General features: G+C 44.4%; 1 protein-coding gene and 1 long non-coding RNA gene across 7 annotated transcripts in view; one reads left to right on the top strand and one right to left on the bottom strand.

Moving 5' to 3' along the window:
• Positions 1-648: 648 nt before the first annotated feature.
• The window catches only part of LOC112996349 (uncharacterized), a 43,505-nt gene continuing 16,357 nt past the window's right edge, over positions 649-27,796 (top strand). For 3 of the 5 annotated variants that reach the window (XR_003262412.2, XR_010389447.1, XR_010389451.1), the window contains exon 1: positions 19,693-19,945. This is a non-coding gene — a long non-coding RNA (uncharacterized LOC112996349). Of the gene's footprint in view, positions 764-1,266; positions 1,422-19,692; positions 19,946-27,796 lie in introns of those variants that run through there. The other 2 variants (XR_010389448.1, XR_010389450.1) reach the window with 2 other exon arrangements.
• The window catches only part of BBOX1 (gamma-butyrobetaine hydroxylase 1), a 47,964-nt gene continuing 42,734 nt past the window's right edge, over positions 22,567-27,796 (bottom strand). Inside the window, exons 7-9 of one of the 2 annotated variants that reach the window (XM_064512871.1) lie at positions 27,505-27,701; positions 26,664-26,830; positions 22,567-24,634 (exon numbers count right to left, since the gene is read on the bottom strand). In XM_064512871.1, the coding sequence (XP_064368941.1) occupies positions 24,474-24,634; positions 26,664-26,830; positions 27,505-27,701 (525 nt within the window). In that variant the 3' untranslated portion in view covers positions 22,567-24,473. The remainder of the gene's footprint in view (positions 24,635-26,663; positions 26,831-27,504; positions 27,702-27,796) is intronic. The other variant, XM_026121768.2, reaches the window with a different exon arrangement.

The following is a 27,796-nucleotide window of genomic DNA, read 5'->3' as shown; positions in this document are numbered from 1 at the left end:
CCCTCTATACTGCTGGGCACACAAACTAGACAGGGTCGAGCTTTAAGTCTGGGTGCCTTCTGGTGTCTTGACTTCTGCAGATGTTTTCTTAAATCAAGCTGTAAGCAATTCAAGAAAAGCATCTGTTTTTGCGAAGCACGGTGTACCTTCATCTGCTTCTTGACCCACAGTCAGAATATAGCTCATTTCTCATTTTTCTTTGGGTGTCTTCCAGCCCTACTGTATTTTCCATTTCATCTTCTTTAACAGTGTGACTAAGCACCTCTTGAGGCTTAGTCTATGACTTGGTTCATCTGAGTTGATAATTTCTGGGACTCATACAGCTGGACTTCTGTTTTTAAGTTTCCCTTTACCCCATAATTTTTTTCCCCTTGGAATGGCTTAAGGAAATGCACACAAACTAAAATCTGCATGTGGTTTTACTTGGAAGGCTTAACAAGAGACATTGATCTATGTGTTTCTAGTCTGTTTCTACAACAAGAAAGTTATTTTGAATTCTGTGAAGAACTTCCCTTACATATGCAAAAATGAAGATATTGGGCAATTACTATATCAGCTAGAAAACAATAAGCTCTGTGCAGTGTCGGAGCATTACATTCATGAACTTTCTTCTTTCTAGCATCCAAATCCTCTTTTCACGAGGAAATGACCCAGGTGATTGTACTCTGTGTTCCTGAGGTGCCTCCCTTCCCAGAATCGAGCCGCATCTTCCACTGCAGAGCTTCAAGACATGTTAAGAAAACACCCATTACTGCATAGACAGGTATAGCCTGTATGATTAAACTTGCAAAGATTGATATACTGGATTTTAGGGAAAGTATCTGGGTTAAAGTGCAAGCCTGACCGCTAGGGAGAAGACAGGAAAGCAAAGCGGAGGCAGGTTGCCTGAGAGAGGTAATCCTGTGCTGTCTCAGCCTGGGTTGCACAGCTCAGGCAAGCTCAACTTTGATCTTGGACTCTCATAGTTGCTTAACTTTACTCTCACACAGATGTCAATAGGATTATGTGTGAGGTTAAATAGATGAATAAGTGTTTGCTGTATTGCAGCTTTTGCCTATTCACTGCTATTCACAGGAAGAATTTTGTTGTGGGTAGCTGTAGTCACAGCTTTGACTCACACCACACAATGGAGTAGAAGGAGCATCTGTAAACAAAAGATACTTTAATTGGGAATAAAATACAGTAAAGCACAAAAGCTTAGTGTCTCACCTCTTCAGAGAACACAGGAACATTGTTTTCTGTTTCAGCCTATTTTTCTTTGCCCAGCTGCAGTTCCCAATCGCAGTTCCCTGGGGCACCTGGGTGCTAACCCTGACCATGTGTGCTGGCTGCTGCCTGGCAGAGCTCAGGAGAGCGGGCTGTCTGCTGGGTGACTCCCACCTTGACTGCCAGCAAAAGTGCAGCTTTCCTTGCACCAGGAAGTAAGTTCACTTTCCTTATCTGTTTCTATAAATTTGGGAATTTTAGGTAATTGTTCCATGTGTTGTTTAGTTTACCAGGCTTGTGGTATACTCTGAATTTGAATGAAAATTTGCTGACTGGTTTTGTTTTTTGGTCTGTAAACAAATGCAACAAATGATGCTTGGAGACCTTGGCTAATCCTGCTAATGGAGAAAGATCCTGTCTTTTTAAAATTAGCATTGAACACTTGTTGGCCTCAATGAATAGAGGTTTGTGTGTTAAAGGTTTTCCCATGCTATCTGGAGCTGTCAGTAGTGTTTTTAGCCAGTATTTAACAGAGTTTGTTTTTAATGTAGGCTGTTGCGAGATAAAGGAGGAGATTGAGCAGTGTGTGAAACGTGGTTTATTTATTCTCTCAGAAATGACTCAAAATGGTGATTTGTTGTTTGGACGTGAAGTGTAAAGAGGTTATCTGGCTGACCTGGGATGACACAGGGTATCTGCAGTAGGACTAGAAAATAGTTCTGTCTTCCTGCGTGATGCTGCACGTAGTGATAGATGAAACAAAAAAGGACTGTTAAGTGACCTTTGGTATGAAACAAAATTGTTGTGTACTTTTCTCTTTTTCTGAGCTTTTGTGGGCTATCACCATATTCAGGGGCTATTCCCTGTTTTCTGAACCATGATTTGTTAAGCTGGTATTAATTAATTCAAGGCCTGCAAAGAACTTTTGCTCAAACTAGCAAATGCTTTTCTTCCTTTTTGAATAAAAGTTAATGGAAGCTATGAGACTCTTCAGTTACAACCTGAGGATCTATGGCTTAACTATATAAGTATTATCCGCCTTTAGATTTGGTCACTTCTTCCTGGGTGAAAGCTGAGTTTCCAAAATTAATTGAAACTGCAGGATTAGATTGCTGGCGTGCGTAGCTGTGAACGTTTGCGGTCTGTCGGCTCTGTGACTTTAACTGCTGAGGAAGCAGGTAGCAAGGCTGGTAGAAAGGGAACTTTGGGACAGGTGAAAGAAAGTGGGTAATTTTCAGCTGAGCAAGTGTGATAAAAATTCAAACTTATTTGCTCATTCAAATGAATTTTTGGTGCAATGTAGTCTGAGAAATCTGGCTACAGGCTCTGTGGTGCACTGTATTGGTCTTCTTGCCTTTGTACTGCTTTTTTTTTTTTTTCTTTTTCCTTTAACTGGGAGATATAACAACCTGAAAGATGATCTTCCTGTGGTAGAACAGAACTTAGCAGTAAAACCAAGTTCCCAAGTGATCTGTCCCAAATTTTTTTGTAAGAGTTCATACAGCCAAAAAAGATACATTTAAGTTAAAAGTATGAAAATTAAATGGCTTATAAATTAGTGCAGGAGCAGACCTTTGGATCTCAGGTCTGAACGAGGTCCCAAACTGAGTATATTCAGCAAGAAGTCAACCAGCTTTTTATTTCAGTGCAGTTTCAGAATAGCCTAATGCTGAAAGCAAGAGACCGCCGCAACTTCCTTGCGGTGCTCTCGCAGGGACACGGTGGCAGCAGGGCCTGGCTGAGGCTCAGGTCTGGAGCTGTTCTGTAATATATTTATCAGATTCCTGCTTTACTTCATTAACCTCTGGCCTCCGAACGCCTGGGTTTCGAGTCCTGCTGAGACATGGCAGCGCTGTTTGATAACGGAAGAAAGCATGAGGGAAGTTAAAACCACACTCTCGGTTGTCACCACCTTGTTTGCCAAAGGCGTGAGATGATAGTCTAAGGGGAGGTGTTGACAACACTATGAGGAATTTTTCCAAGGAAAACCCAACCATGAGAACAAGGAGAAAGAAACTGAAGATTAGTTTTGCTTCGCATATTTTAGCAGTGTGTTTTTAGAGAGGAGGGAAGTTGGGGAGATACCCTTTGGCTGTTGAGACCTCTGAGGAAACAAAAGATTTACCATTTTCTGACCTAAACTTTTGGTAAGATTTTTCTTTGGGGACAAGTTCAATTGTTGCAGCATTGCGGACTTTTTTTTGGTCAGTGAACACAGTGTTAAAATACACAAAAAAAAGCTTCTATAGTGCAGAAGAAAACTTCTATATGATATCTGTGTAGTTTTTGGGGTTTTTTTTGTTTTTTGTTTTTTTTTTTTTTTTGCTTCCCCTTCATATTTGTGAATGTGGTTATCCTTCACCTCTGCATATCAGTTTTCTCCTCACTGCACTGGGATGGGGCAACTAGACATTAGTTTACTGACTACCAGGACGAGTGTCTTAAGTCAGGGAAGCCCCAGGCAGATGAGGGCAAATATAGGTGCTCTGTGCTGTATGACTCTTGGTTGCTCATTTTGGACAACAGGGACGTGTCTGGTACTCCACTTATTTTGGATAGTAAAATATGCTTATTTGGGGCCCTTTGACACATGATATGAAGCACATGAGTCTATGGATACTGGATCAGTGCTTTAAATCATCCAGGATGTGGGAATCATAAGGGTCTATAACTCTGAGTCTTTGGAAGAAGGCTGTCTTCTGATTTTATACGCTTTTTCTCAAAATTCACATCCGCCAGCTTGAGTGAGGTGGAGTATGGGAAAAGACAATTTATTCACGAGGATTTTTCTTAAGTAATCAGAACTGAATTAATGCTCTGCAGAAAGTGTCAGTACACTGTGGTTGCTGGAGATCATGTGTCAAGTGGTAGTCTTGAGAACTTCTTTCATGTTATTACTCTTTCATCAAAGTTACTCATTACCCTACTATTCAGACCAACATATCATCAACTTGATTTCTCTGCTTTCTTCATTAAATGCTGTTACTTTTTGTCCTTACACTGTTGCATAGTGTCCTTAAAACTCTTAAAAGTTGCTCTATTTGACAAAGAGGAACTCATTTTCATCCAAAAATCAGTTCTTACAGTTCTGTTAAACTATGTAAATAGTTAATAGCAGTCATAAAAGTAGTGAGATTTGGAAGATCAGAGTAAACCCTAGAAGCTGCCTTTAAAAACCATGAAAGTTAAGAGGAATATTGCTACCGACCCGCTAATTGCTGTGTCTGGCCCAGCGCATATGAGAGTTTGACGTTTCCAATACGGTGCGTGCCCTAAGTTAGGAATGACTGGCATGGTGTCTTCACAATACCTTTGGTCTCCTCAACGCGCGGGAATGAGAGCCCAAGTACGCGCTTCCTAATCTTACATGTTTGTCCCTCACTTGTCACCATTTCAAGTGTCAGCACTGCTAGTCTGGCTCATGCTTTAGATGAACTCTTGACCTTTGACTTGTTAGTTCACATATCCATAAGTACGATATTTTTGGTAGAGTTTCAAATACTTGGCATCTGAAACAGAAAAAAACTTAGGGACTGATTGCACAGTTACTGAAATTGCCTTCAACTCCTTTTTTTGTTTTTGTTTTTTTTTTTTAATGGAAAGTTCTTTCTATACTGTATTTAAGCTTTAGCTCTTGGACAAATGCATGTGGGAAAGCTGGAATAAAGATATTACATGAATAAGTTGGTGACCTGGGCTCTTTGACTGTTTCTTTAGCACTGAGCTAATTTCTGAATTTTTATTTGTCTGTGTATTTGATTGTTCATTCCCTTGAATTACAAGTGAGAGTGTAACATTGCTGCTCAAGCAAAACAGGGCAAATTCACACCTTTAAGGTACTGTGTTCTCCTCCAAATAAGAATGAACAAACTGTATAGTGGCCAATGGTTCTTCATTTACCCACAGGTACATCTTAAATGGAGATTTCCAATTTTTCTTTCCAGACAGCTCTGCTGAATCACATTTGGTCGTATTCCTGTATTTAGGTGGATTGTGTTCCACTCAGCGTGCCAGTTTCTAGGGCAGTGTTTCCAAAGAAATATTTTGAAGATATTTCTAACTATTTTGAGCCGTACTACATTAAGGGTACTGTAGCATTGTTGCCATTCAGGGCTGTAAAATGTTTAAAATGTTTCTGTGTGGTACTGTATACAGTGATGGTGCATTTAGAAAAAAGGGAGGAGTGAACCTGCTATGCTCTTACCAGGGACAAACCAAATGGAAGTCTTTACTCCTCCTCGGATGCTTGGAAGCAAGCATTAGGGTTAAAATGTTCCAGGTAACTGCCAGAGAAACCCTCTTCACCATGGGCTGTGACTGTGTATCTAAGCCTTGCTAAAAAGCAAAATATGCTTAATAGGTGGTCAGTATTTTAAATATTTCATTTTTCATCAAGTTCAGCAAGTATAATATTTGCATATCCAACTCTTCCCATCACCACACCTAACCCCTCTGAAGTGAAGGAGCATTAATGCTGCTGCGTGGTGAGAGGGGAAGTCGTTCTGTCTTGGACTGGTACAGGTCAGATGGGAAGCCAGCAAGATTTGTTTGATTTTTAAAGAGGCTTTGGACCAGTTTCTCAGTGACACCTCTAGGTGACATCCTCCTCCTGGATCTTGCATAACCAAATGCACCAATGTGTTTCTGCTGCTTTCATTGTTTGAAAATGGACGTTAAAAAGCATAGTATATCTGAACTTCTTTGTGTGCAATGAAACATGACAGGGGTTTTTATAATAAAGTATGCTTGCTTGAAAATGCACTTCATGTTTTTTGATAATAAAGTTCTAAAATAAAGTGAAGATAGTGCCAGAAAGACAGAAACCTGTACACCGACTGTGGCTGAACATCTCCAAGCACCTCCACTGACAGTATTTCTCACCTCTGCAAACACTAAGACACTGCAGTTCACACCATCATTGTGCCAAGTACATGAAAAGTAAGATCTCTGCTAGCAAAGGACTTCAATATGTGATGAGAGCTCCTTTAGAAATCAATGACCAATTAGAAAGTTGGATTTTTTTTATAGATTCCTTGGTTTTCATATATTAGAATTAGCCACTTAGATGCGAAAAGAAATAAAAGACCTCATAAAATAAATCAACTTTAGAAACTAAATCTTCAACTGAATCAAGCTTTCAATGTTGAGGAAAAGGCTTATGAAATATATTCCTTTAAAACCAAGAGGAAAAAACACACCCTTGAATCCACAGACTGAATTTTTTAAGCTAAAACATTTCTTTGAATGCCCCAAATGCTCACCCCAAAAATACTTGCAGCATAGATGGTCTCAGCAAGCACTCATAGAAAACGTCTCCCTGCCACCCCACCCCAAGTCAAAACCTCCTACTTTTCACACACCCTTGAGGCGGTTACTTGAAAAGATATTTAGCTCCCCATGCAGTCCCCATCAATGTATGTTTATGTAGCTGAAGCATGTATTGATGGGATTTGGCAAAGCCGAGAGTAAACGAGTTGCTCTTTCTTTAAGTTTTCCGGCTGCTTTGGGATCCTCGGCTGCGCGTGGCCGATGTGCCCGAGGGCGATGGGCTGCAGTTGGCAGGAGGGCACGGTGCCTGGGGCAGTCCGTGCAGTGACCTCGGCAGGTTGGGGTTGTCCTGACACCTCTTAGCAGGGAGGCTCTGGGAACCTTGGTGGAGCAGCGTTGCCCTGCTCCTCTGTATAGCCTATCTTCCCCTATACCAGCCTGGGGATGGCTCCAACCTATGGACTATGTGTCTTTGGAATAAACTGAGCGTTCTGCAGAGTTAAGAGTTTTATGACATCTCTCTTTTACCCGTAAGTTTGATGTTTATATCATTGGGCATCCAGTTAAAACGGTGATTAAGGGGAAAAAAAACACGGGCCTCCAGATCACAGTTTAAAAACAATGCAGAATGATGTACGGTAAGCGTATGTGTCAGGCAATTTAATGAGAAGCAAAAGTGCACAAGGGAGAGACTGTTAATAAATATAATCCCCCTGAGAGCGATGTGGAGCCAAATTGCACATTTCACATTTCCCCGCTCTCACACTTCCTTGCAGAACCTGAAGCCTGCGACAGTCCTGCCCGACATGCTAACACACTGCTTTTGTATCCTTAGCTGATATGCAACCCTCGTCCTACTATATATACACTGAGTGCAAACAGCTAGGTTCGTTTATAGTCGGTTCCCTCTCTCCCCCCTGCCCCAACTTTGCATCCTTACCAAACTTTTATCTTGGAAACTAAAAGCTTTTCATGAACCTTGGGATTCTGGGGGCTGGACACGTTGGCTATCGGTTAGTGCAGACCAAGAGGAGCGACTATGTGGAATGAACCAGCTGGTCCTGAGGACGCAGCACCCACACTACACATTTTTTACCCCCAGGTAGCTCTCGTGTGTCCCATGGACTGCATGCTCGTTGGCAGCTTTAGGTGCGCTCCTGGAGCACAGCTTCCAGTTTAGTGTCTTCTGATACAGGAAGCGCTGCACAAGAGGTAGGGTCAGTCAGGGGATTTGCTCCCGAAGTGCCCTCCTGGCCTGAGCTAAATCACTAGCACCAAGGCTGTGGGGCTTTTGCCTGTCCTCTGCTCTCTGCGTCCTGGGGCAGGGGGAATCTGGAGAAAAGATTTGCCAGTTACTGCGAAAAAGGCACAAGGGAATCCACAGGGTCTGTAAAATAAGGACCTCTTGGCACAGAAAGCCAGTGTCTTCTGGAAAACAAGCTCTTGGCTGAATTGTCTGGTCCTACTTGAAAATGGCTTAAAACCCAAAGGTACCAGCTGCTCTGCTTTGGGCTCTGAAGAGACTTTCTGGTGAGAAATGTCTACTCAGACAGATTAGACCGACTTAAGTCGTTCTGAGTGAAATCCATTTTCCCTCCGCTCCCTTAAACGTAGGCCCTCAGCTGTGTCCGCGCGTGGCGTGTGCCTCACTGAGACTCACCCGAGCTCTCCCCGTGGGGAAAACGCACTCCTCCTCTGCTCCCACGTAATGACACAGGCCATGTGAAATGCTCAGCGGCACTGTTTGTTTCAGTCGTGGCTAAGGAAACAGAAGCGCATGCAAGGGACAGCATTATGTCATTTCCTAAGCCCACGTTTTCAGAACTACGAGTGCCAGGCAACCCACCTGCCCTCCTCCGGGCAAAGGGGCACGCGCCGCTTTTGTCAGCCACTGTCCAACCTCTGCTCAAGCCGAAGGCTAGTTTTAAGCTGGGAAATAATCTTAATGACTTTGGTGAGGTTGTTTTGAGCACCCTAAATTAAATGTGTGTGTGAATACCTTGATGCACGAGAGTCCTGACTCCTGCGGGAGCCGCTACGGGGGAAGCGCGGGAGAAGGGGCTGTGTGTGCGTGCTCGGGCTGAAGGGGCTAACGTAGAGCGACGAGAGCTGACAACTTATGCAGCTCCTTTCTGCAGGAACCCGCTGCTTGCAAACTGCAGTTTTGTAAGGGAGATGAATGCCCTCCAGTGGCAGAAAATAGAGAAATAGATGAGTTCAGTTTGTTTTCCATAATCCTTACAGCATCTGGTGTGCGTAGCGCGGTTTCAATTTAGAGGGGTGTCCGCTTCCCGGGCCCTGGGCGGTCGGAGCGGCCGTCCTTGTCCCTGCTCTCATGGCCATGGCACTGCGGAGCCAGGCTCGCTGGCAACGGTTGTGCCACGCAGGGCGACGAGCGGCGGCACGCTCTCGGCCGCGCCCCGGGATGTCCCGCTGCCGAGGTGGCCTCAGGGCGGGCGCCCCTTGCATGGTTTCCTTCCATGCGTCCGATCGGCCTAGGTTCAAGCCTGCTTTTCCTCTTTCTGAGAGATGCTTTGTTTTCTGCATCACCTCTAAGAGAGGGAATGGAAATAAAAGTGCCTCCAAGGAAAGTAGCTGCTCAGTGAAATTTTGGGATTTGTGACTTTCAGAATTTATGAGTGCCCCAAATAGACCGAAATCCTTTCCCAGGCATGATCCAGCATGCTCCTAGGCTGGTAGGTGAAGCCAGATATTTCTCCTCTAGCCTTCAATATTTGTCTTGCTGCATAAATACCAAGGTGATGGTCTGTGCAGGAATTTAATGAATTTTAAGAAGCTTCTTAAAAAAACTGAACTTATCCAATTCTGTCGATTGTTTGTGGACTTGAACAGGCAACTTAATTCCAAAGCACCATAAAATAAATGTCTGATCTAGCCCTAACAGGGCCTTACCTAAAAAAGAGGAAATTGAAGACCTTTCTATCTCCATTATATAGCAAATGTTGGATCTGCATGACAACTGCAGAGATTATTTTGTTAATAATGAAAAGTAAATATAGTTTTAGGATGATCAATTGTCTATGAATTCATGAGAATGAAGAAAGTGGACTCTGAAGATGTCAGCTCAGTTGTTCCTGTATCCTAGGTTTATATGAATATTTATACGAACGCACCAGTCAAATCATGCTGTTTGTTGATGGGGATTTTTTCTCACTCCATATTTTAACTTATTTTGATAGCAAGTCATCTAGTGCATAATCTAATCTCAGTATTGAGCAACAGCCAGGAAGCAGAAAACCAGCATCAAGGACTGATTCTTGCCCAGCATATTTTTAGTCTGAGTTGGCACAGAGTTTAAATGTCTGGAAATCGCATTACCATGAGCATCTTTAAAAAACCAAAATTAAACAGTACATTTTTTCTGCTGTGTGAAGCACAGCACTCGCATACACTGAGCACATTCACCTCAGGAAGGCTGACACGATGTGTCTATCCTGTGGGGTTGCCCGTTCCTGTGCCTGGCCAGGCCTCTTCCTTCCTCGCTGTGTGCTAGCAAGAGGGTGGTCTCCATCAAAGGGCTTTTCAGCAGCCTTCGATAATGTCACCCTGTTACTTGCAACACTTACCAGTAAGTCTTCCTTCAAACCAAAAAATGAAACTACGAGCTCTAAAATAACATTTTTGGATGATGCAAAGGCTGCTCTTTTGGGGGAAAAAAAATCTGCGGGTACTGTGTGAATGTCAGCATGGGTAAAAGTAGTAATTTGTACTTTAAATGACCCTGGACGTTGCCTCTGGAAACAGTGCTTTTCCAGAAAGAATTTTCCAGGTCCATCACCCTTTGGTGATGGCCCAGGAAAGAGCGAGATCAGAAATGGGTGCAAGCATTAGTGCAAGACGTATGATGCTGCTGTAAGCAGTGACTGGTTCACTATATAAGCTTAGCACCAGTGACTTAGTGTTTCGCCTTAGTGTAACAAACTGCATAGGGGTTTAATGTTTAAATGCGTGTCCTTTGTGAAGATGGAACTTAAAATATCTGTAGAAAGAGACTAATAACGTTCATGTTATTTAGCTACGTTCTGAAGTATGCTAGGAGCCCTACTTTGCTTCCAGATTTTGGCAGATCATTGGTTTTACACTTCAGATAATTTGCTCAGTTCGCGGGGGAATATGAACAGGTACTGGATTAACTGAAAGAATTACCAGAGATATGAACTTAACAGAACTGCTTCTCCTTCTTTGGTTTAAATGACTTAGCGCTTGGTATCTTTCACAGTTTTGTTGTTATGCCTAGTCAGAGCAAAATACTTTTTGGAAAAATCCTTTATTATTACCTTTTCCGCTTTTTTCTTTAAGTCTAGTTTATCAACACATATGATGCATATATATGAACACATTATTAACAATTCAATAGCAGAAGAGAGTCTTACTTAAAGAAAAAACATATTTTTTCTGCTTTCTTCAGATTGATTTCCAAAAGCAATTTGCAGCTTGATCCAAATGATATTTGTCTACTGTTGAAGGCTCTCACATTAGAAATTGTAAGAAAAATTATTCTTTACAGGATGCTCTGATTTGAGCATTAGCTTCATTAGCAGTCTTAACCCGCAAAGCAGATTTTGTGTTTATGGGTTGCAGCTGAATGTTACCTGTTCAGTTTTTGAACATAAGCTGTAACATCGTGTTCATTCAGCACAAGTTAAATAATATGAGTGTCTGAAAAGCAACTCGTGTTGACTTTTCTGTTGAAAACTCATGTTCTCAAACTTCATCGGTCAATATTGCCTTGTGTGCTTGTGTGTGTGTGTTTGTGTATTGACAGGATGTTGGACTAAGAGGAAAATGTGAGCACATGTTGACACAGTTTTACTCAGAGGGGAAGGTACATATGTGCTGGGAGAGTCGTGTTTAACAAGAAAAATGGCATTAGGCACTATTACTCATTCGAAGTCAAGCACTGCAGTTAATGTGTTCAAACAGCAGATCGGTAACCTTGTGCGAAGACTTGCTGAGGTATCGGCCGCGATCCAGCCAGGCTGAAGCGAGCACCCGTGATGCGCTGGGGCCCAGGAGTCCCTCGCCGGGGGCTGGCTCCCGCGGCTGCACAGAGCCAGAGCTTTTTCGGGTCATCCCAGCAGAGATTGCTTTTCTTTTCCCACCAGCCACTGGCACCGCTGCTTCGTTCCCTTTGGGTCGAGAGAGACAGTGGAGAGCTTTGGATGCCGGACTCGGAGCCTGGCTCCTTTGGGTTTGACCCTGGTGTCTCGGTGGGTTTTCCGGACCGTGTGGAGAAGTTGCCGCTGGCTATCCTGGCGCACATCGGTGTGAGACACTCGTGGCCTCTGGGCCAAGCTCACGGAGGGGCTCCTCCTGCACTGCCGACCGCCTGGTGGGAAGGGTGTCCTCCTCCTGGGAAAGGTGTCCTCCTCCTGGGAAAGGTGTCCTCCTCCAGGCTTGGGGCAGGCTGCTCCATCAAGATAGTCATTTAGAAAAGCAGGCGTGAGCAGATAAAAGCAGTGTTTGCCAAATGGGTTTGAAAACATTAGTGTTAGCATAGGTGGGGGAAGCAAAGAGGATGGAAGAGGAGAAGATAGGAGGGATGTTACTGTTTGGATCTATTTAAACTATCTGGTTTAGTTTAAATTGCAGCCTTATTTAGTTATTACAGTCAAAAAATGACCTTCTGGTTAGGAATGATGCCATACGGTAATTAAGACTCTTCTTTTCCTTTCTCTCTCTCTCTCTCTCTCTCTCTATATATATATATATATATATATATTTTTATTTTCCTTTGGAATGAAAGGTGCACCTCTTAGACTGCAACATGAATTTGCTGCAGCTGCCTCTGCTCTCAAATATACTAATGAATGTGTTCACCGCAAAGATAATCTCTGATATTTGTAAAGTCTAAACAAGTTTTAGAGAACGCTTATCTTTGTATCTAGTCAACTTCTAGACCATGCTGGTATCCTGATGCCAAAGGTTATGTTGACCCAGAAGGGAACTGGAATACATTCAGACTCATCCACATTTAGCTCACTGACTTATTCAAACTAATAGGGCAGCTACAACAAAGCAGAGTTTTGAACACAGAATTTTTCAGTGCCTGTTTAATGTCTGCTCTTGGCACTATGACAGCCATCTCATTTAATTTTGTGATTGACAGTATTTGCCTTACCTGTTACTGTAACCCTTAGACAAGCCCTTGGATCTGCGTCTGTGTGTGTAATGCTAGTCCTACAGCCTGCGCAGGGCATCTCAAGCGGTGCGAGGAGGCCTTGTTGTTTCACATCTGTCTCATCCTTAGTTTCTTTCCTTTTTTTTTTCCTGAAACATTTCCCGTGAAGGAAAGGAATCCATGAGCTCATGCTACTTCTATGTTTCACAATCATTTTTGCGAGAGTGCTTTTTCCCCTCCAGGAGAAGCAGTGAGGAATGTGTTTATAAGCAAGGATGGTCATGCATGGCAGCAGAAAATCTGAGCTCATCTCATCTCTCCCTTTCCTAAACAAGAGCCTAAAAATAGTGCCAAAATCACTTGCTGTAAACCATAGGCTACAGCACTCCTTAGCTGTGTAAAAGATGCCATTCCTGTGTTCAGAAAGTCAGAAAGTTCTTCAGATTTATAGGCTGTGTGGGCTTAATGGACTAAATGAAAATATTTGGAAGGAAAAAGCAGGCTTTCGGTGATTATAGATCCTTCATCTTATTCTGGAAAATTAAATCCAGTAGTAAAGAGAGAATAGAAATGTGTTTACTCAGATGATGCATTTGATCTGATAGAGAGAATCAATTACAGAACAAAATGCGCTTTTTAATCCATCAGAAGATCTGGGCTGCTGGTTGGATCGATCAGTCCATCTGCAGTCCCCGTCAAGCCTTCTACAGAAGATAACAAAGGTCAGAGAAGACTGTGATAATGCTTACTAATACTTAACCTCTGCTAAGGTGATTCCTCAAGTTAGCAGCCTGGCTTAGAAACCCCATTTCTAACCCACCTAAGCCATGCTGCCACACTGTAGATTTGCCAATGTCTTGGCTGACTCTGGGCTTTTGTGCTCCGCTCTGGTGGGGACTGAAGCTTTGCACCACTGACAAGCACTGAAAGTGGCCTAAACAACACTGAGGTAGATGCCAAATGTCCCTACGCTTTTAATGAGGGGCAGTTGGTACCTGAAAGTGCTTGAATGGGGCCAGAGAAAAGTGCCTCCTGCCTGCCTGCCCGATGCTGTAGATGGACATGCTTGAGCTTGCTTTCCATAACTGAGGTGCCCACAATTTTATTTCATTAAAGAGGATGTGGTGGCAGCTCCCATTTTACTTTTCATCTACGAGACTAATGATTATGGCAGTCACCTCAGAACTACTTGGGCAATACTATTTTTGTGATCCTTGGGGGCTGATAGGCCTCTGGGAGGGTGTCCAAGTCACCTAGGCCAGATGCTCCTCTTCTTGCTGAAGCTACGCCACGGTGCAAAATCAGGGCAGGACTCCTTCTTGCCCTCCCCTTTTCTAACCGATGATGAGGTGATCAGCTTCAGTCTTTGCTCAGGAGGCTTCTTCTGTAATTTCACATCAGACATGGTCTAAATGGAAAGCAGGGCTCTCTCTGCCCAGCCAGTGCTCCCGGGGCAAAGCTGTGGAGTCATGTTCCCACTTGTTGCCTCTCCCTGGCTAATGAGCGTTGACTCCTTCTCTTGGTAGGATCACGTCTTCCACGGGGAAAATCACGGCAGTTGCTCTGCTCGCTGAGCACGTGGGAGCTGGTGAGCGCCGAGAGGGGACAGCCTTCGGTGCAAACCTCACCAGCTGGGGAGAAAACCCACTGCACGTTTCTCTTTCTCTTGGCAAATGTTGCAGGCACCGTCCACACCTGCTGTTGCCTTTTTAGTGGGGAAAGGTCTGCACATGCAGCCTGTGCAGTGCCTGAGCTTGTCAGTGGGTGCTGAGCGTGCCTTGGAGATGTCTACCGGTTTTGGCCCCTCGGGGGACCTCGGCGCCACTGTGCTTGGCTGCGGGATCCCGCCGGGCTGGGCGGGAGACGGGTGCCAACAGCGCAGGCGGGAGCAGTTCTGGGCACGCAGAGACTGCACTGCGGGCACCCGGCAGGCTGTGGAGCCAAACAGGGGGATGCTAGGGAGCTCAGCACCTTCCTGTTTAGGCAGAAGTGAGGCTTTTGTTAGTCAAAATTGTGGACTGAAATGCTACAGGTCTCCTGGGGGCCTAGCTCTGAACGACATGTCCAAATCCCAGTCCCAAGTCCCCACCACACTGGTGAATGTTTGCTGTGACTCCTTCTGTGCTACCTCAACACCGGGTATGCGCTGCTGTGTCCCTTGAAGGTCAAAAATTAACCTTTTCCACCCTGGCTGCAACAAGTTGTGACTTTGGCTCAAAGTTTCCAATCCCCCCTCCACCGAAAAGGACAAATGGCTGCAGAAAGTGCAGCTGCGCAGCATGCTGCAGGGGGTTTCTGTACCTGGGCTCAGTCTGCCAGACGTGGTGGGGATATCATCGCCGGAGCCAGCAAAGCCTCTCGGCAGTGCCCGCGGCTCCGGCAGCCCAGGAGCGGGGTCCCGCACTGCCGCTCGTGATATGCAGTGTGGACGTGTCCCAGGTTGGGGCGCAGCAGATGCAGTTGTGTTTCTAATTGCTGAAGCGGGATTGCTGTGTCCTGGGCTGCTGGGGTTTGCATCTCATTTTCACAGGTTTTATGGGATGAATAACGTTAGGAGTGTGATGAGGGGGACGTGTGTCTGTAACATAGAACATTACCCCTTGGGTATCGAGCATTGGGGTTCAGAGAGATTTTGGTGCAGAAAAAGATATATTGTCATGCTTGCTGAGGAGAACGGAGGGCACGTGTAGAAGAGGAGGATTGATTTCCTCACTGCTCCTTTGACCATTCAGTTTTGGAGTGTGAGTACGGTACTGCCTCGCACAGCTGGTGTTCAGGTGACGTTTTGTCGTGTGCTGGAGCGTTGTGTGCCGATGTCGCAAGTGCTCGGTCACTCTGCAAGCGCAGAGCTGCGCTCTGCAGGCTGGTGGGTAAGCCCGTAGCTGTGCTGCTGATTGTACGGACAACAAAACCGCCTCTCACTGAGATGGTGATCAGTCTGGCTGAGGCATCTTTCCTCTTCCAGCTCGCAAATTCAGTAGCAAATGGACCTCCTGCTTTATGGGCAGCAGGACAATGCAGGAGAAGGGGAATAGGCTTACTATTCCTCAGCACTTCTGCTATGACTTGTGCTATACGTGGAAAGAAAAATGCTTTAAGTGGGTGTTTGTAGCAATGTTGAAACAAGGGCATAGTCAGGATAGAGTACACTGCGAACTGTGGCTTCCCTGATGCACAGTCTGGCTGGGAGTAACAGCATTATCCTTAGTGACCGTGTCCTTTCTGAACACACTCCTGTACCAAATGTGAAGAATGACGACGCTTTCCCCCATCATCAGCGTTGTGTCTGGCTTCCCCTGGAGAGCAGGCAGCATCGTGCCCGGCCGTCAGCGTCAGGTCCGATCGCGAGCAGAGAGTAAATTAGCTCTAAGCAACAAGCAGCAGAGGAGCTCCAGGAGCTCCAGCACAGCATATAACACTTGGAGCATCAAGCCAAGAGCCTGGTGCAGCCACCCTTGGCCCATCCTCCCCTACTCGATGCTTGGGAATGCTCTCAGGGAAACCTTGTGCACATGCTGCTGCTGGCTTGGGCCTTTAATTCTGCGCACATCGAGAGCTTGCTGGGGTGCAGTTGCTGGGTGGCTGCTCCTTGGATGAAGACTTTACTTCTGTTCAAGTGTGAGGCCCTGTTTTGCTTCTCCTCCTCCTTCCCTTCACCCTGTCCTTAAAAACAAGCAAGTCTTTCTGCACGTTGAGCCTGTGCCCCAGCGAAGGCCGGTAGCTGCCTCGGCACCAGCCCCTGGCATCGCCAGGATGCCCTGCAGGGACTGCAGCCCCGTTTCTGTGTGCGCCAGGTATGCTTTCTTGATCACGTAACCCATATTCGTATTGAGAGGGGCACCAGGCAATAGAAATGTTTGAAGGCTGCTAAAGTTGACTACTTAATACAAATCCACATCTTCGCAGAGGTCAGCAAACCTGGGAGGTTTTCATTCGTGCAGGCTGCTCACAGGGAATAAAACCAAAACGTCTGGAAAAGCTGAATGCAAAGCTCAGTGTAAACCCCACATCGCTTCTGGACTGGGAAGACAATTTTGCCACTGCTGCAGCTGGTGTGATCACTCCAGACCACAGGGTTTGCCTCTGCAACATCCTGCATTATACTGTGAGCTGCCCAAGTCCTTCCAGCTGATCAGTAGCACTGCAGCTTTCATAAAATATTAATAGCTAAGGTCTTACATAGCAGAGTAATGGGAGCTTCTCTGCCCAAAGACGTCTCCATCTCCAAGGCTGTGGCTTTCCCCAAAAAGCCGCTAGATGGAGGCCCTGTCTCATCGTCTGTAACCACTAACTGAGAAAGCAAATCCAGCCAGCTGAGCTTACTGTGTGAGAAAACAAAACTAAGCATTTACTTGGATCTTGACACCTGATCCAAAAGATAAATAACATCATGGGTGTTTTCTGCTGTCACCAGTGGCTTTGGGTTAGACTCTGGACAGAAAAAGTCCAAGGGCTTTGGCTGCTCCTTTTTTTCTAATGCGTTGGTCCCAGAAGGCTTCTTCAAACAGCAGTGCTAGTGAAAAAAATTCCTGTGGTGCTATGGGAAGTCCTTCCCATCAGATGAGGCAGACCACTCTATTTTTTGTAAGGAAAAGTCAAAATGACAGAGACCATATGTATTTCTAAATGGCTATAGCCTTTTTATTCTTTTTATCCATTTTTAAGCATTTTCCCCTGAGGTCATCAGGAGCACTTCTTGTTCATTATTTCTGTGGTAGGTGCTGGAGGCTTGTCCTGAGCCCCCGAAGCCCGGAAGGGTTCGGGTGCCTCCTGGGGCCCTGGCGTAGCCACGAGGGATCACCCCAGCTGCAGAGGGGCTGTGGGTACCTCGACCTCGGGCAGCTTTATTGGCACATGATCCCCTGGAGAGCTGTGGGTGCTAATTTGCTTAAAATCCAAACGTTGTGATTAAACCAGTCTGTATTCTTTGCTAACGCTGGCCTCTTCTGTGAGTTTCTGGGCCCCTTCCCCGGACGCCGTGCGTGGAAATGATAGCACGAGGGGGACTAGCCGTCAGGACCATGAGCCAGAAACCCGGCTGATGGGAGCACCGCAGCACAGAGACCAGCCTGCTCCTCAAGTCCTGCTTGCTCTGAGCACCGGCGCAGGCTTAACTACCCTAAAGTAATTTTGCAATTTCTTTAGCTTACGCCTGTCCCTGTGACAGCACCTGACGCCTGAGCAGCCAGAATCACACGCGTGCACAGGTCGCGGTGCTGTGAGCACCCCGGGGACTGCCGGGCTGCCGCCTCCCGTGTGCGGGATGTGCCTCCAGGGCTCTGCACCCGATACCTGCCCTGGTAGTTGGGACAAAACACCCCTTCCCAAGTGATGCTGCAATAAACAGAAACCTAGACAGAAACACAACAAATCTGTTTTAAATTTTGCTTAGTGTCCCAGTTCCTCGAGACATCCTGATTGTGTTTGTGAGAATAAACCTGCAAGCCAGGGAGCAGTGATGTTTTTCCCCCCCCTCTGTGAACTGCTTTGAACAGCAACTTAGAAAATGTCAGGGACGTTCACTGCATCTGGAGCATTAGTATAAAGTGAAAATGTTTCAGGGGGCTTTTCAGATCCTTGGCACGGTAAGGTGATAAATCATCCTTAAAGTGCTTTTCCAGCAAATGTGGCAGTAAAATGTGCAAGGCATTACCGTGCAGGGCAAGCAGCACTTGGGAGCAACCACGCTTGGTGTAGTGCATCTGACAGCAGACATCTGGCTGGGCTCTCAGCAGGAATGTGTCATGCTTTTTGTATCGTATTGGCTTACCTTATCCATCTGATGGAGATGAAATTCCCCAGAAACTTGGCTTCCCTTTGACTGTTATGCTTTCCAGCTGCGTGCGCTTAGTCCTGCACACCAGCATGGAGATGCTGGGCAGCCCCACGGTGGCCGGAGCCAGGTCACCCGTCTGTTGCTGGAGGAGCCTCCAGCCAGAAAGGGGCTGGAGCTGGAACTCTGTTTTTAGGCCCCTGAGAATTTAAAGAAGATTAAATTTCCAGCATTTAACTTGGCCAAACTTGACTTGGTTGTGGGTTGCATCCAAAAATGGGAATGGGCCTACTGTCTTTCTCCAGCTTGGATAAGACTGTAATCTCATCAGCGGTAATTATTCTCGCTAGGCTTTAGCGGATGCCACACAAGATGTTGATCTCATTACATTTCCACAACTTTTGTGTGAATTCCCATACGGTAACTGAACACCTGATACCCAAAGCTGTGATTCGACCTGCACATTAGCTTTTGGCCTTCATTTAGTTCCCATGCAAGGAAGATGGTTTTGTGCTTCATCTTGTATTTATATAGCTGATGAGATTGAAAACACTGAGCCTAGTGAAAGCTGGACTGGGTTGGAAATCTGCTCAGCTGGTTAAAGAGCACTGAGTGGGAAAGGAGCTCTTCCTACAGCTTATGTTGCTATAGAGAGCTGGACCCCAAAATACAAGGGGTTGCCTCAATACCTTGTTGACAGCTGATAGCGGATTTTGTCCCACAATTTAAGCAGTGTGTACTGGTCATTAAGAGAAAATAATTTGGGGTGTATGGTTGCATCTTTTCTGGATCTACTTACTCAAAAAGTATCTGGTTGTGAAAAGGAGAAAGTTGGAGGTAAATCCTTAGCCCTGGAGATGAGCTAAGTACACTAGAGGAGACAATTTTTTTGTCCTCCAAAACTTATGATTTTTTTTAGCTTTGATAGTTACTGATTGTGAAAATTAAATTACGTTTTTATTCAATCAGTAATGAGAGAAATAATGGCAATGGATAAAGGCAAGTGATACACAAAGCATATTGCATATAAAAATATCCCGAGGTTAAGAGTCTAGTGAACTGCCCACCACTGGGCAAAGGGACGGCGTTGGGAGCGAGTAGGGGAGTGATGAAGTCGACCAGGAATTGCTAATACAGTGCTCAAAATTGCTTCCGTTTCATTGCAGGGCAGATCTGTAAGAGAACTGCCTGCTGCATGGTGTTGTGGAAAGGATGAGAAAGGCTCCCTCTAAAGCTCTGCAATTGCCAAAAAATCACGTGATCTGGCTGTGCAGCGTTTGTTTTCCTTGGCAATCCTGTAGAGGAGCCAAGGAAATGAATGGGTAGGGTTTTCCTCCTAACTGCTGTTGTCTGCTCTATTTACTCGTCAAAGTAAAGACAAAATTGTGAGGGAGCAGCGTGGGAAAACTTGCTTCTGGACAAGGTATTTCAGACAGCAAGGGACTGAAGGGAGCTACGGAGTTAAGTGGTTAGAAATGACAGAGTTTTGCGCTGCTGATTTCCAGGCGTGCGTTAGGGAGTTGAGGACATCCTGCATGAGGAGCAGCATTTCCAAGGTATGCTACCGCAGCACCGCTGCTTCGCTCTCCTCCTCGCGCCCTTCCTTTAAAGGGCATCGAGGGCCCACAGCACATTTTCATAACAACATTCCTGTTTGATTGAAGAAAAAGGCCAGCCAAGATTTCAGAAATTGAATATGACATACTCTGAAAATTGCTGCATCTTCTCTGGGTCCATCGCTCTGTGATCTGTGCTGCTTTGAATGCTTCCAAATACAACTTGAAAGAGATGTGTGGCTTGACTACTGCCAACACAAGTAGTTATTGATCTAAATGACTGCTGGGAAAGAAAGGACGGCAGAGAAACCACCCTCTGCTATCCACATGTTTAGACCTCCTGCCTTATTTTGCTTGAGCTGATGGAGAAAGACATGTATTGTGGCAAGGCAACAAAGAAAATCCTCTGCCTGCTTTAGAGATGTTATGTGGAAAAAGGGGTTCCTACGAGCAGTTGTGAATTTTTTCCTTTTGTGTTTGTTTTTGGGGATGAATTCTGTGCTCCTTCTGTATCTTGGTCTTTACCATCTTTTTTGTGCTACTGGAGTGGTGTAATAGGGTAGCAGGATTTGTTCCATAAGTTTAAAATGTGTGTATAAAATATATTTATTAAGTCAGCTTTTACTGAAAACAATTCTGAGTTTACAGCACAAAACTTTCAAATATGGGCTTGCCCTAAAATGACAGTTAGCTTTATGAGCACGTAGATTAGCATATGAACTCGTTTGCCTTAGGGAGAATTTCAGACAAGATCACTATGTTCTTTCTCTTATTTGTGTCAGGGAAAAACACAGTGCAGAATAGAAGTACGTTTTTCAGGAGTAGCATATTGCGCATGTGATGAAACACTGCATTTAATTTGCTGTGAATTTACAGGAATGTGAATTCTAAGCAGCAATATATGCTGTGTACTCTGTGAACTTACACAGATACCATGGAGGTTAAATGTATTTTAGAGTAAGGAAGAATCAGGCACAAAATGATCATATTTTTAGTGAAGATAAGTAATTTCCTAACTTACAGTAAAAGTGAATGCAACAAATAAAACTGAAAGCACCACTGGAGTTCAAACCTAACTGATAAATGGGATTTCTGTATAGAAATCTCCGCAAATTGTCAGGGAGTAGCTAGCCCATGCTTTTCCCTGGCTGCAGAACAAACTTTGTCAGCTATAAAGTTTTGTGATCTTCTACCTCACAACCAAGGCTGTGGGTACTCTGCTTAAGAAATGCCAGCATGATGTGACCTAATGACAGCAGCCAAATCTGTTCTGGGCCTTCCTGGCAGGGACAGCGCACCGCGCTCTGTGCAGTATGTTAGGCACAAACCAGTGGCAGCAGTAAGGCGTTTGACCGTGCCTTCCTGACCTTACAGCAGCCAGCGCAGGAAAAACGTGAAACGGGACTGCATCTGCCTCAGTGCCGCTGGGTAACGTGGCAGTGTATATGGGTGCGTAACGTTTTACATATATCTGCATAGACATAAAACAATATATTGTCAACTTGCAAAGCTGGCCAGCCAATCCAACTTGCTTCTTGCACTAGGCATTTGGCACTTTCTCTCTGGAAATTATATATATACATATATATATGTGTGTGTGTGTGAGGCTGCTAGGTGCAGCCCGCAGGCCGGATGGTTGATATACTCTGTCTCTCACCAGCAGCCAAAGTTAAGCTAGCGTTATAGCTTCTGGGCTACAGCTGGCTCACATTCGTGCTGAGTGATTTCATGTCTGTCAGCGCTGTCTGGGTGCAGCCCAAAGCTTCTCGAGAGCTCAGGCTCGCAAACAGCACAAACTAATGTTTCCTGCTGCTATGGGATGGTGGGGACAGCTGGGCCGGGTAGCCTGCGAAGGTCAGGGTGCCTGTGCTGGGTAACCTGCGCAGTTGGTCCTGTAAGCCGGTCAGAAGCTAGACCTCTATTAAAGCTTTACGGTGTAACCTTGTGGATCTGGAGATGGAGGGAGAAAAATAAGAAGAATATCTTGATCTTTGTCCAACATTTAGCTGGACCAGGTACCAGCAGAGTGGCCAGGAAATCTACTTTGCAGATAACTGCGGAAGTGCTCTCTTTTCCCAGTGTGACTGTGGTAATATGCAACGGTCTGTTTTGGTTGAAATCTGTGATATAAACAGTAGCTGGACCTGAGAAGGATCCGCAGGGGCTTGTGGGCAGAAACCCCGGTTCTGCATCCACACAGGGCCCACGCAAGCAGTCCGACCCTCTCGCGGTTACGTGGGATGTCGTGCCGTAACCCACAGAGGGGCTGCGTGGGTTAGAGCTTGCTTGTGCCGTACTTAAAACCGCATCAAAGGAAATGTTACCGTTATTTGTACTCCACTCTGCATGACGTAACTTGTTAAACGCAGGATAACTTGAGTTAAGTTTATATGTAACCATAAAGGATTTACACACTGCAAACTGGAAGCGAGCATATGGCGGTGGTGCCGTTGGGAACCTCGGGCCCGCAGCACTCCTACCCATCTTGTCCACGTACGTGGCACCCACCTGGCGTCAACAAAGCTGCCTTTTTATTTCTTGAATATTTCATATTTTGGGGCAATGCAGATAGTTCGAGGACATGTAAGTACATAAAGTACAATATTTCTCAAAGGCATGACTTTGAGGGATCTCTTGTATCAGTTTTTAATAGGACATACAGGTTAATCAGTTCCATAATAGCTTTTAATAAACAGATAAAAATTTGAATTAAACAGGTTTTAGAGAAGTACAGGATAAAAGCAGAAAATGTCTCTTTTCTACTAAACATTTGTATGAATCACAAAATATCCTGCTTTAAAGTTGTAAATTGCAACCTTCACTAAATTAAGTTATATGCAAAATATCTCAGTTAAAGCACAATACTGTTGGTATTCTGTAGGAATATGAGTATACAGCTTTCCCCATCTTTTTCCCCTTTTATAGCAAAGGCAAAAATATTTTCCTCATCTTTCCAAAGTCAATTATTAAAGGAGCCACTGAGAAATCAAATGAGTGCTAAAAGCCAAAATACTCTGCTATATCTTAATGTCACATCAAAACTTTAATGCAAATACATTTCACTATTTATTAAAGATAAATAGATTTGGACCACACCATGCTAGTTCACATCCAAATCCTTATTTAGTTTTATTTGATTATCCAGGTGAGATATCTGTTGACTGCATATGAGGAAGAGAATACTCTGGGAGTATTTGCAAGTTTACATTAGATGCTCACTTATTTTTTTTCTCAATATATTTAATTCTGTAGTTATTTAATTCCATAGTTACAGTTCTACTGCTTTAGTCTACTAGGAAGAGACTAAGATTTACTTGGCTTTCAAGCAAGAATTTGAAAATGAACAGTTGAACAGAGAGGATTTGAGGGTGGAGGTGTAGTTATTTTGGTGGGTTCTTGGCATGGCTGAGAAAGTGTTCTGTTAACTCTGCAGCCATGCGGAGAGGTAAAAAAAATAGCCCTGTATGCAAAAGATATTGTTGGGTTTGAAAATATGTATTTCAAAAATTCTTTCTTTTTCAAATTGGCATCTGATCATATTTAACATAAAAAAAAAAAAAGATGGAGACCTGTAGCTAACCTATTGTGTACTGCTTCAGCTGCAGTAATTGTTGCATAGGGTGATCTGTACACGGAACGCAACTTTAAGAAGAGTCCATACTAAAAGGGTAGTAAAATATGCTTCAGAACAAGTTTGTCAAAGGTCTGCTCATGTATTTGATATATCAAATATGGATCTAGGTTCAATCCTTCCTTCTCTGTCAGATGCTAGGTCATTAACTGACACTTTGTACTGGGTCATTTCTTGTTGTAAAATGGAATCAGCATTCCTCTTCCCAAATTCACTCAGAAGTCTGTCTGCCTTGGAAACCTTAACTACATCTATGCACAGCAACCAACCCTATCGGCAGCCTCTACACTGAGATTTATTTCTATTCATAATGGAGAGGAAAATTAATAGGACATATTCTCAGACAGCTCAATGGTTCTGAGCTTATAGGACTGGAAGTACAGTAAAGGTTGTTTGTTGCTGTGTTAGTAATAATCTGTAAATTGGAATATACAGAAGAAAACATCTGTTGAACAAGGAGAACTTTTTATTAAAGCGTGGCTCCATCTAGCAAGGTGACCATACAGAAATAACTCCAAAGCAGTGATTGCTTGTTTTGATAATGAAGTTTGGTTATTATCTATGCAATACATAATGCTTCTCTGAAAAGCTTTCTAGGGAGCACAGATATATTTGTAATGGTAAATCAGGGTGTTCTGATACCCCATCAGCCCTATAAACTACTTGCAAGATCAAAAAGCAAATGAACTAAGTGAGGCAGCAATGCATTTATAGGTTCAGAGGTCAGGGCATAGGTAAATCTCAAATTGTTATGAACAGTGGGATTCTTAAAGGCTTATGGAACTCAAAAATACATTCGTGATGTTGGTTTCCAGGAACAGAGTATATTGGGTATTTTTCTTTGCCTTTTTTAAGGGTAGACAATCTAGATTTTGCTTGTTCTAGTCAGAAGAAAGCTCAGTTCCTGCCCAGAAGCCTCTTCCGCAGGATCCGGAGCCGGGACATGACCACGTCCCAGTCTGCGTAGGCCCCCTCCAGGTGCCGAGTCACCGTGGCTCCCGACCGGTAGCTCCGGCGACCGTGAAGCAGGCGCCAGTTATCAAACGTTACTACGTCCCCTATAATGAGATTGCACAAAGTTTAATATTTGATATGTCAGGCTTCATCCCTTCAAACAGATAACGTTGGGGCAGATTCGTGTCAACAGCTAGGGAGCGATAACTTCGGATAGCTCAGGCTGGAGATCTCTGCAAGCACACGGCGACTCTACAGTAGCTGGTCATCCTCAGACGAAGAGGGCAGGTCCCTTTCGAACTCTACTACTTCTGTTGTATAACCAGGAGTTTGGCTTATCCCACAGACAGACTGGGAAGAAACCAGCGGGATATCTTAGACAAAACAATTAGAAAAGCTTCCTTATAAGAAGGAACCTGATTAAAAAGAGCATCTGCCAGTAAGAGAGACTGAATATCTCTTCCCAGATGCTGGGAAGTATGAAGAAATGGAGCCTGCTGAATTTGTGTGAGAAAGATGAGACCTAAGTAACATATACTACGTATAAGTTGCCTTTTATTTGAACTTTCTTCTTTTTCATTTACCCATGTGTTCTCCATTTGGAAGAAGCTGTGTTGAAGCACGGGGGTGATGCAGGATACGGGGCTGAGCCGGGCGTCTGTAAGTGGGGCTGAGCCGAGGGCTGCTCGCTTGCCCAGCCGGCAGCAGGCAGGCGCCGGTGGTGGGAAGCGCGAAATGGTGGGAATCCCCGCGGGGAAAAGCTCGCCCCTGGCGCAGCAGCAGCCGCGGGGATCCCCGGGAAGGACAAGGGGCCAAAGTCACTAGGAGAAATCTCGCTGGATCACTCCGGCACTTTCTATATTGTGCGCGCTCTGCGTTACTATCCTTATTAGAAGAATCTTAAGAGTACAAAGTCAAGCCATCAAAAGTTAGGAAATGACATATTAAGGCTGGCTTGCCATTTTAATTTCTCTCCTCTGTGTGTCACCATTACGATAAAACTCTAATTACATAACCTTGTACTATTTCTTTCCTTCTCTCCCTCCCCTCTACCACCCTTTTGGTGCATTAATTTATGGGATGGATGGTGCTAATGTAATGTACAGTACTTATTTTACCATTTATAATGTGGTCTTATAAATTATTTTATTGCATGATCCCAATAGAGAGTGATTAATTTCCTCATAGACATTTTTAAGGTACGAACATTGTAGTATGTGAGGTAGTCAGATACACTAATTAATTTACTTTTGGAACATCTCTGAGAGATGAGAAATTATTAATATCTTTCTTTAATGCTTACAGTGTGAAAGAACAGAGATTAAGGCCAAGGTAGTTAAATATATGCAAAGATTGACTTTTAAAGAGGAAAGAGCATTTTTTCCAGCATGTTTTATGTTCAGAACACAGCCTGGTACCACTGCAGCTGGAGCGGAGAGCACTTAGCACTTCCGCAAATCTGCCTCCAGATGTCTTGCATAGGCTGCGCAGAAAAAGCAGCCTAACAGCCACACACTTTTGTAACTTATCTAGCATTATGCAGGCGTTCAGTGTCTAAGCAAAGAAGATAACTGAGTTCCCTAGAGTGCTGATCAGCTTCTTTCACCATAATGTATCTGCATCATTTTCTAGATGTTTTGAAGTTCCTACAGCAACTGTGATGTTGCCCTACTAGCAAACTGAAGTCTCATAATGAAAGCGTAGCATTTTGCATAATGTCCATACTCTGCATCAAATGAAGCAAAGGAAAAAATATGTTATATGGATCATTCCATGAACAGACACTGAATTAGGATGGCACAGTAGCCTTCCATCTGACATTTCCTAATTGTGGAGCTATTGATACGAGAACTTAACATTTCCTGTTTGGTATGGGTTTTCAATGTCATACAAAGATACACTGGACTAATCAAAATGTAGGATCTATCCCTTTCCCCCCTTTTCTTTCTTTGTAGTGTAACAACAGCAAAAGACGTGTGAAATGACTGTAAGACTACAGCATGAAATGAAATAGGTGATAAAAGGATTGAAATTTCCTTTCACTACCAGAACAGTGCTAACTGCTCAAGTGTTTTGACTATCAGGAAAAGCGTGTGAAAAATCATTGCAAACAGAGGCAATTTACTCACTGACCTGGTTTCATCTTGTAAGTAAACTTGTGTTCTCTGCTGTTTAATAAATCATCAAACTCCTTTAGAGCTGCATAAAATGGCCGCACTTTTTCAGCCGGTATGTCAAGCACCGTGTCTCTTGTTGCATTGTTATAATTGATGCGAACGGCCTGACCTCTGTAATCTATGCTGTGAGACAGAGAGGGAACAGAAAAAAGCGTTATTGAGCTGTTACTGAGACCTTTTAATGTGGTTAAAGAACAGTGGAGGTCTCCTGTGAAATTTCACCGCGTTTCTCCAGCGAAAGGCAATGCTCTGCCAAGGGGTGCTCCCACGGCACAGTTCCTCCCTCCTAGGCTGTTACTGCGTTGGAATTTGCAGGTTTGTGCTGAAGCAGGAGAAGTGAGAATCGCAAGGAAGCGTATACTTAACACACTTAACTCTATAGACTTTAAATGTTGAATTGTAAACTTTTTAAATTCAGAAGTGATTATGAACATTTAGATTGGAGATGTTTATAATACAGTTCTTGGTCCGAACGCTTCAGATGAGGCCCTGTCTCTGGCGCAGTCCCAGGCGTACATGGACCAGCGCGCCGTTCAAAGCCGGCTGCTGCTAGCCTGGTTTGCAGCTGGAAGCCCTGCCAGCGGCTGGCAAGGCGGGACACGGCAAAGCCCGCTCCAGCCTTAGGAAACGGGGAACGAGCCACACGCCGACAATGTCAGACCAAGTAACAGGGACTAAGTTAAAACCGTGTTTCCCCACAAGGTGTCAGGAATGGACCTTCTCCTATCCACCCGCAGTCCATGATACACCACATTTTGGGGGGGGTTCAGTGTAATTGTGTTTTTGGAGCTACTCACTCTATAATCTTCTGTTTGCATTGCATAGCAAAATCACAGTAGTCGACCCCAACATCTGTATAGTCCACGGCAGTAGAGGACAGGATCTGAAAGGCTTGAGGATTTTGTTTCTTCAGCTTGTTGGCTACATGCAATCCATCTACAACTTCACTTTCACCTCCTGCAGCTGTTTGCTTTATACAGTGAAGAAACTGAACCTGTAATGAGGCGACCGCTCATTACAAGAATTAGCTTGCATATTTAACATTTCATTAGCATCAGTTCCCTCGTATCTGTGGGTTTTTTTAAGTGA

This window comes from Dromaius novaehollandiae, chromosome 5, assembly GCF_036370855.1.
Source record: "Dromaius novaehollandiae isolate bDroNov1 chromosome 5, bDroNov1.hap1, whole genome shotgun sequence".
Taxonomy (NCBI): Eukaryota; Metazoa; Chordata; class Aves; order Casuariiformes; family Dromaiidae; genus Dromaius; species Dromaius novaehollandiae.
This window is presented reverse-complemented; position numbering and strand designations above follow the sequence as displayed.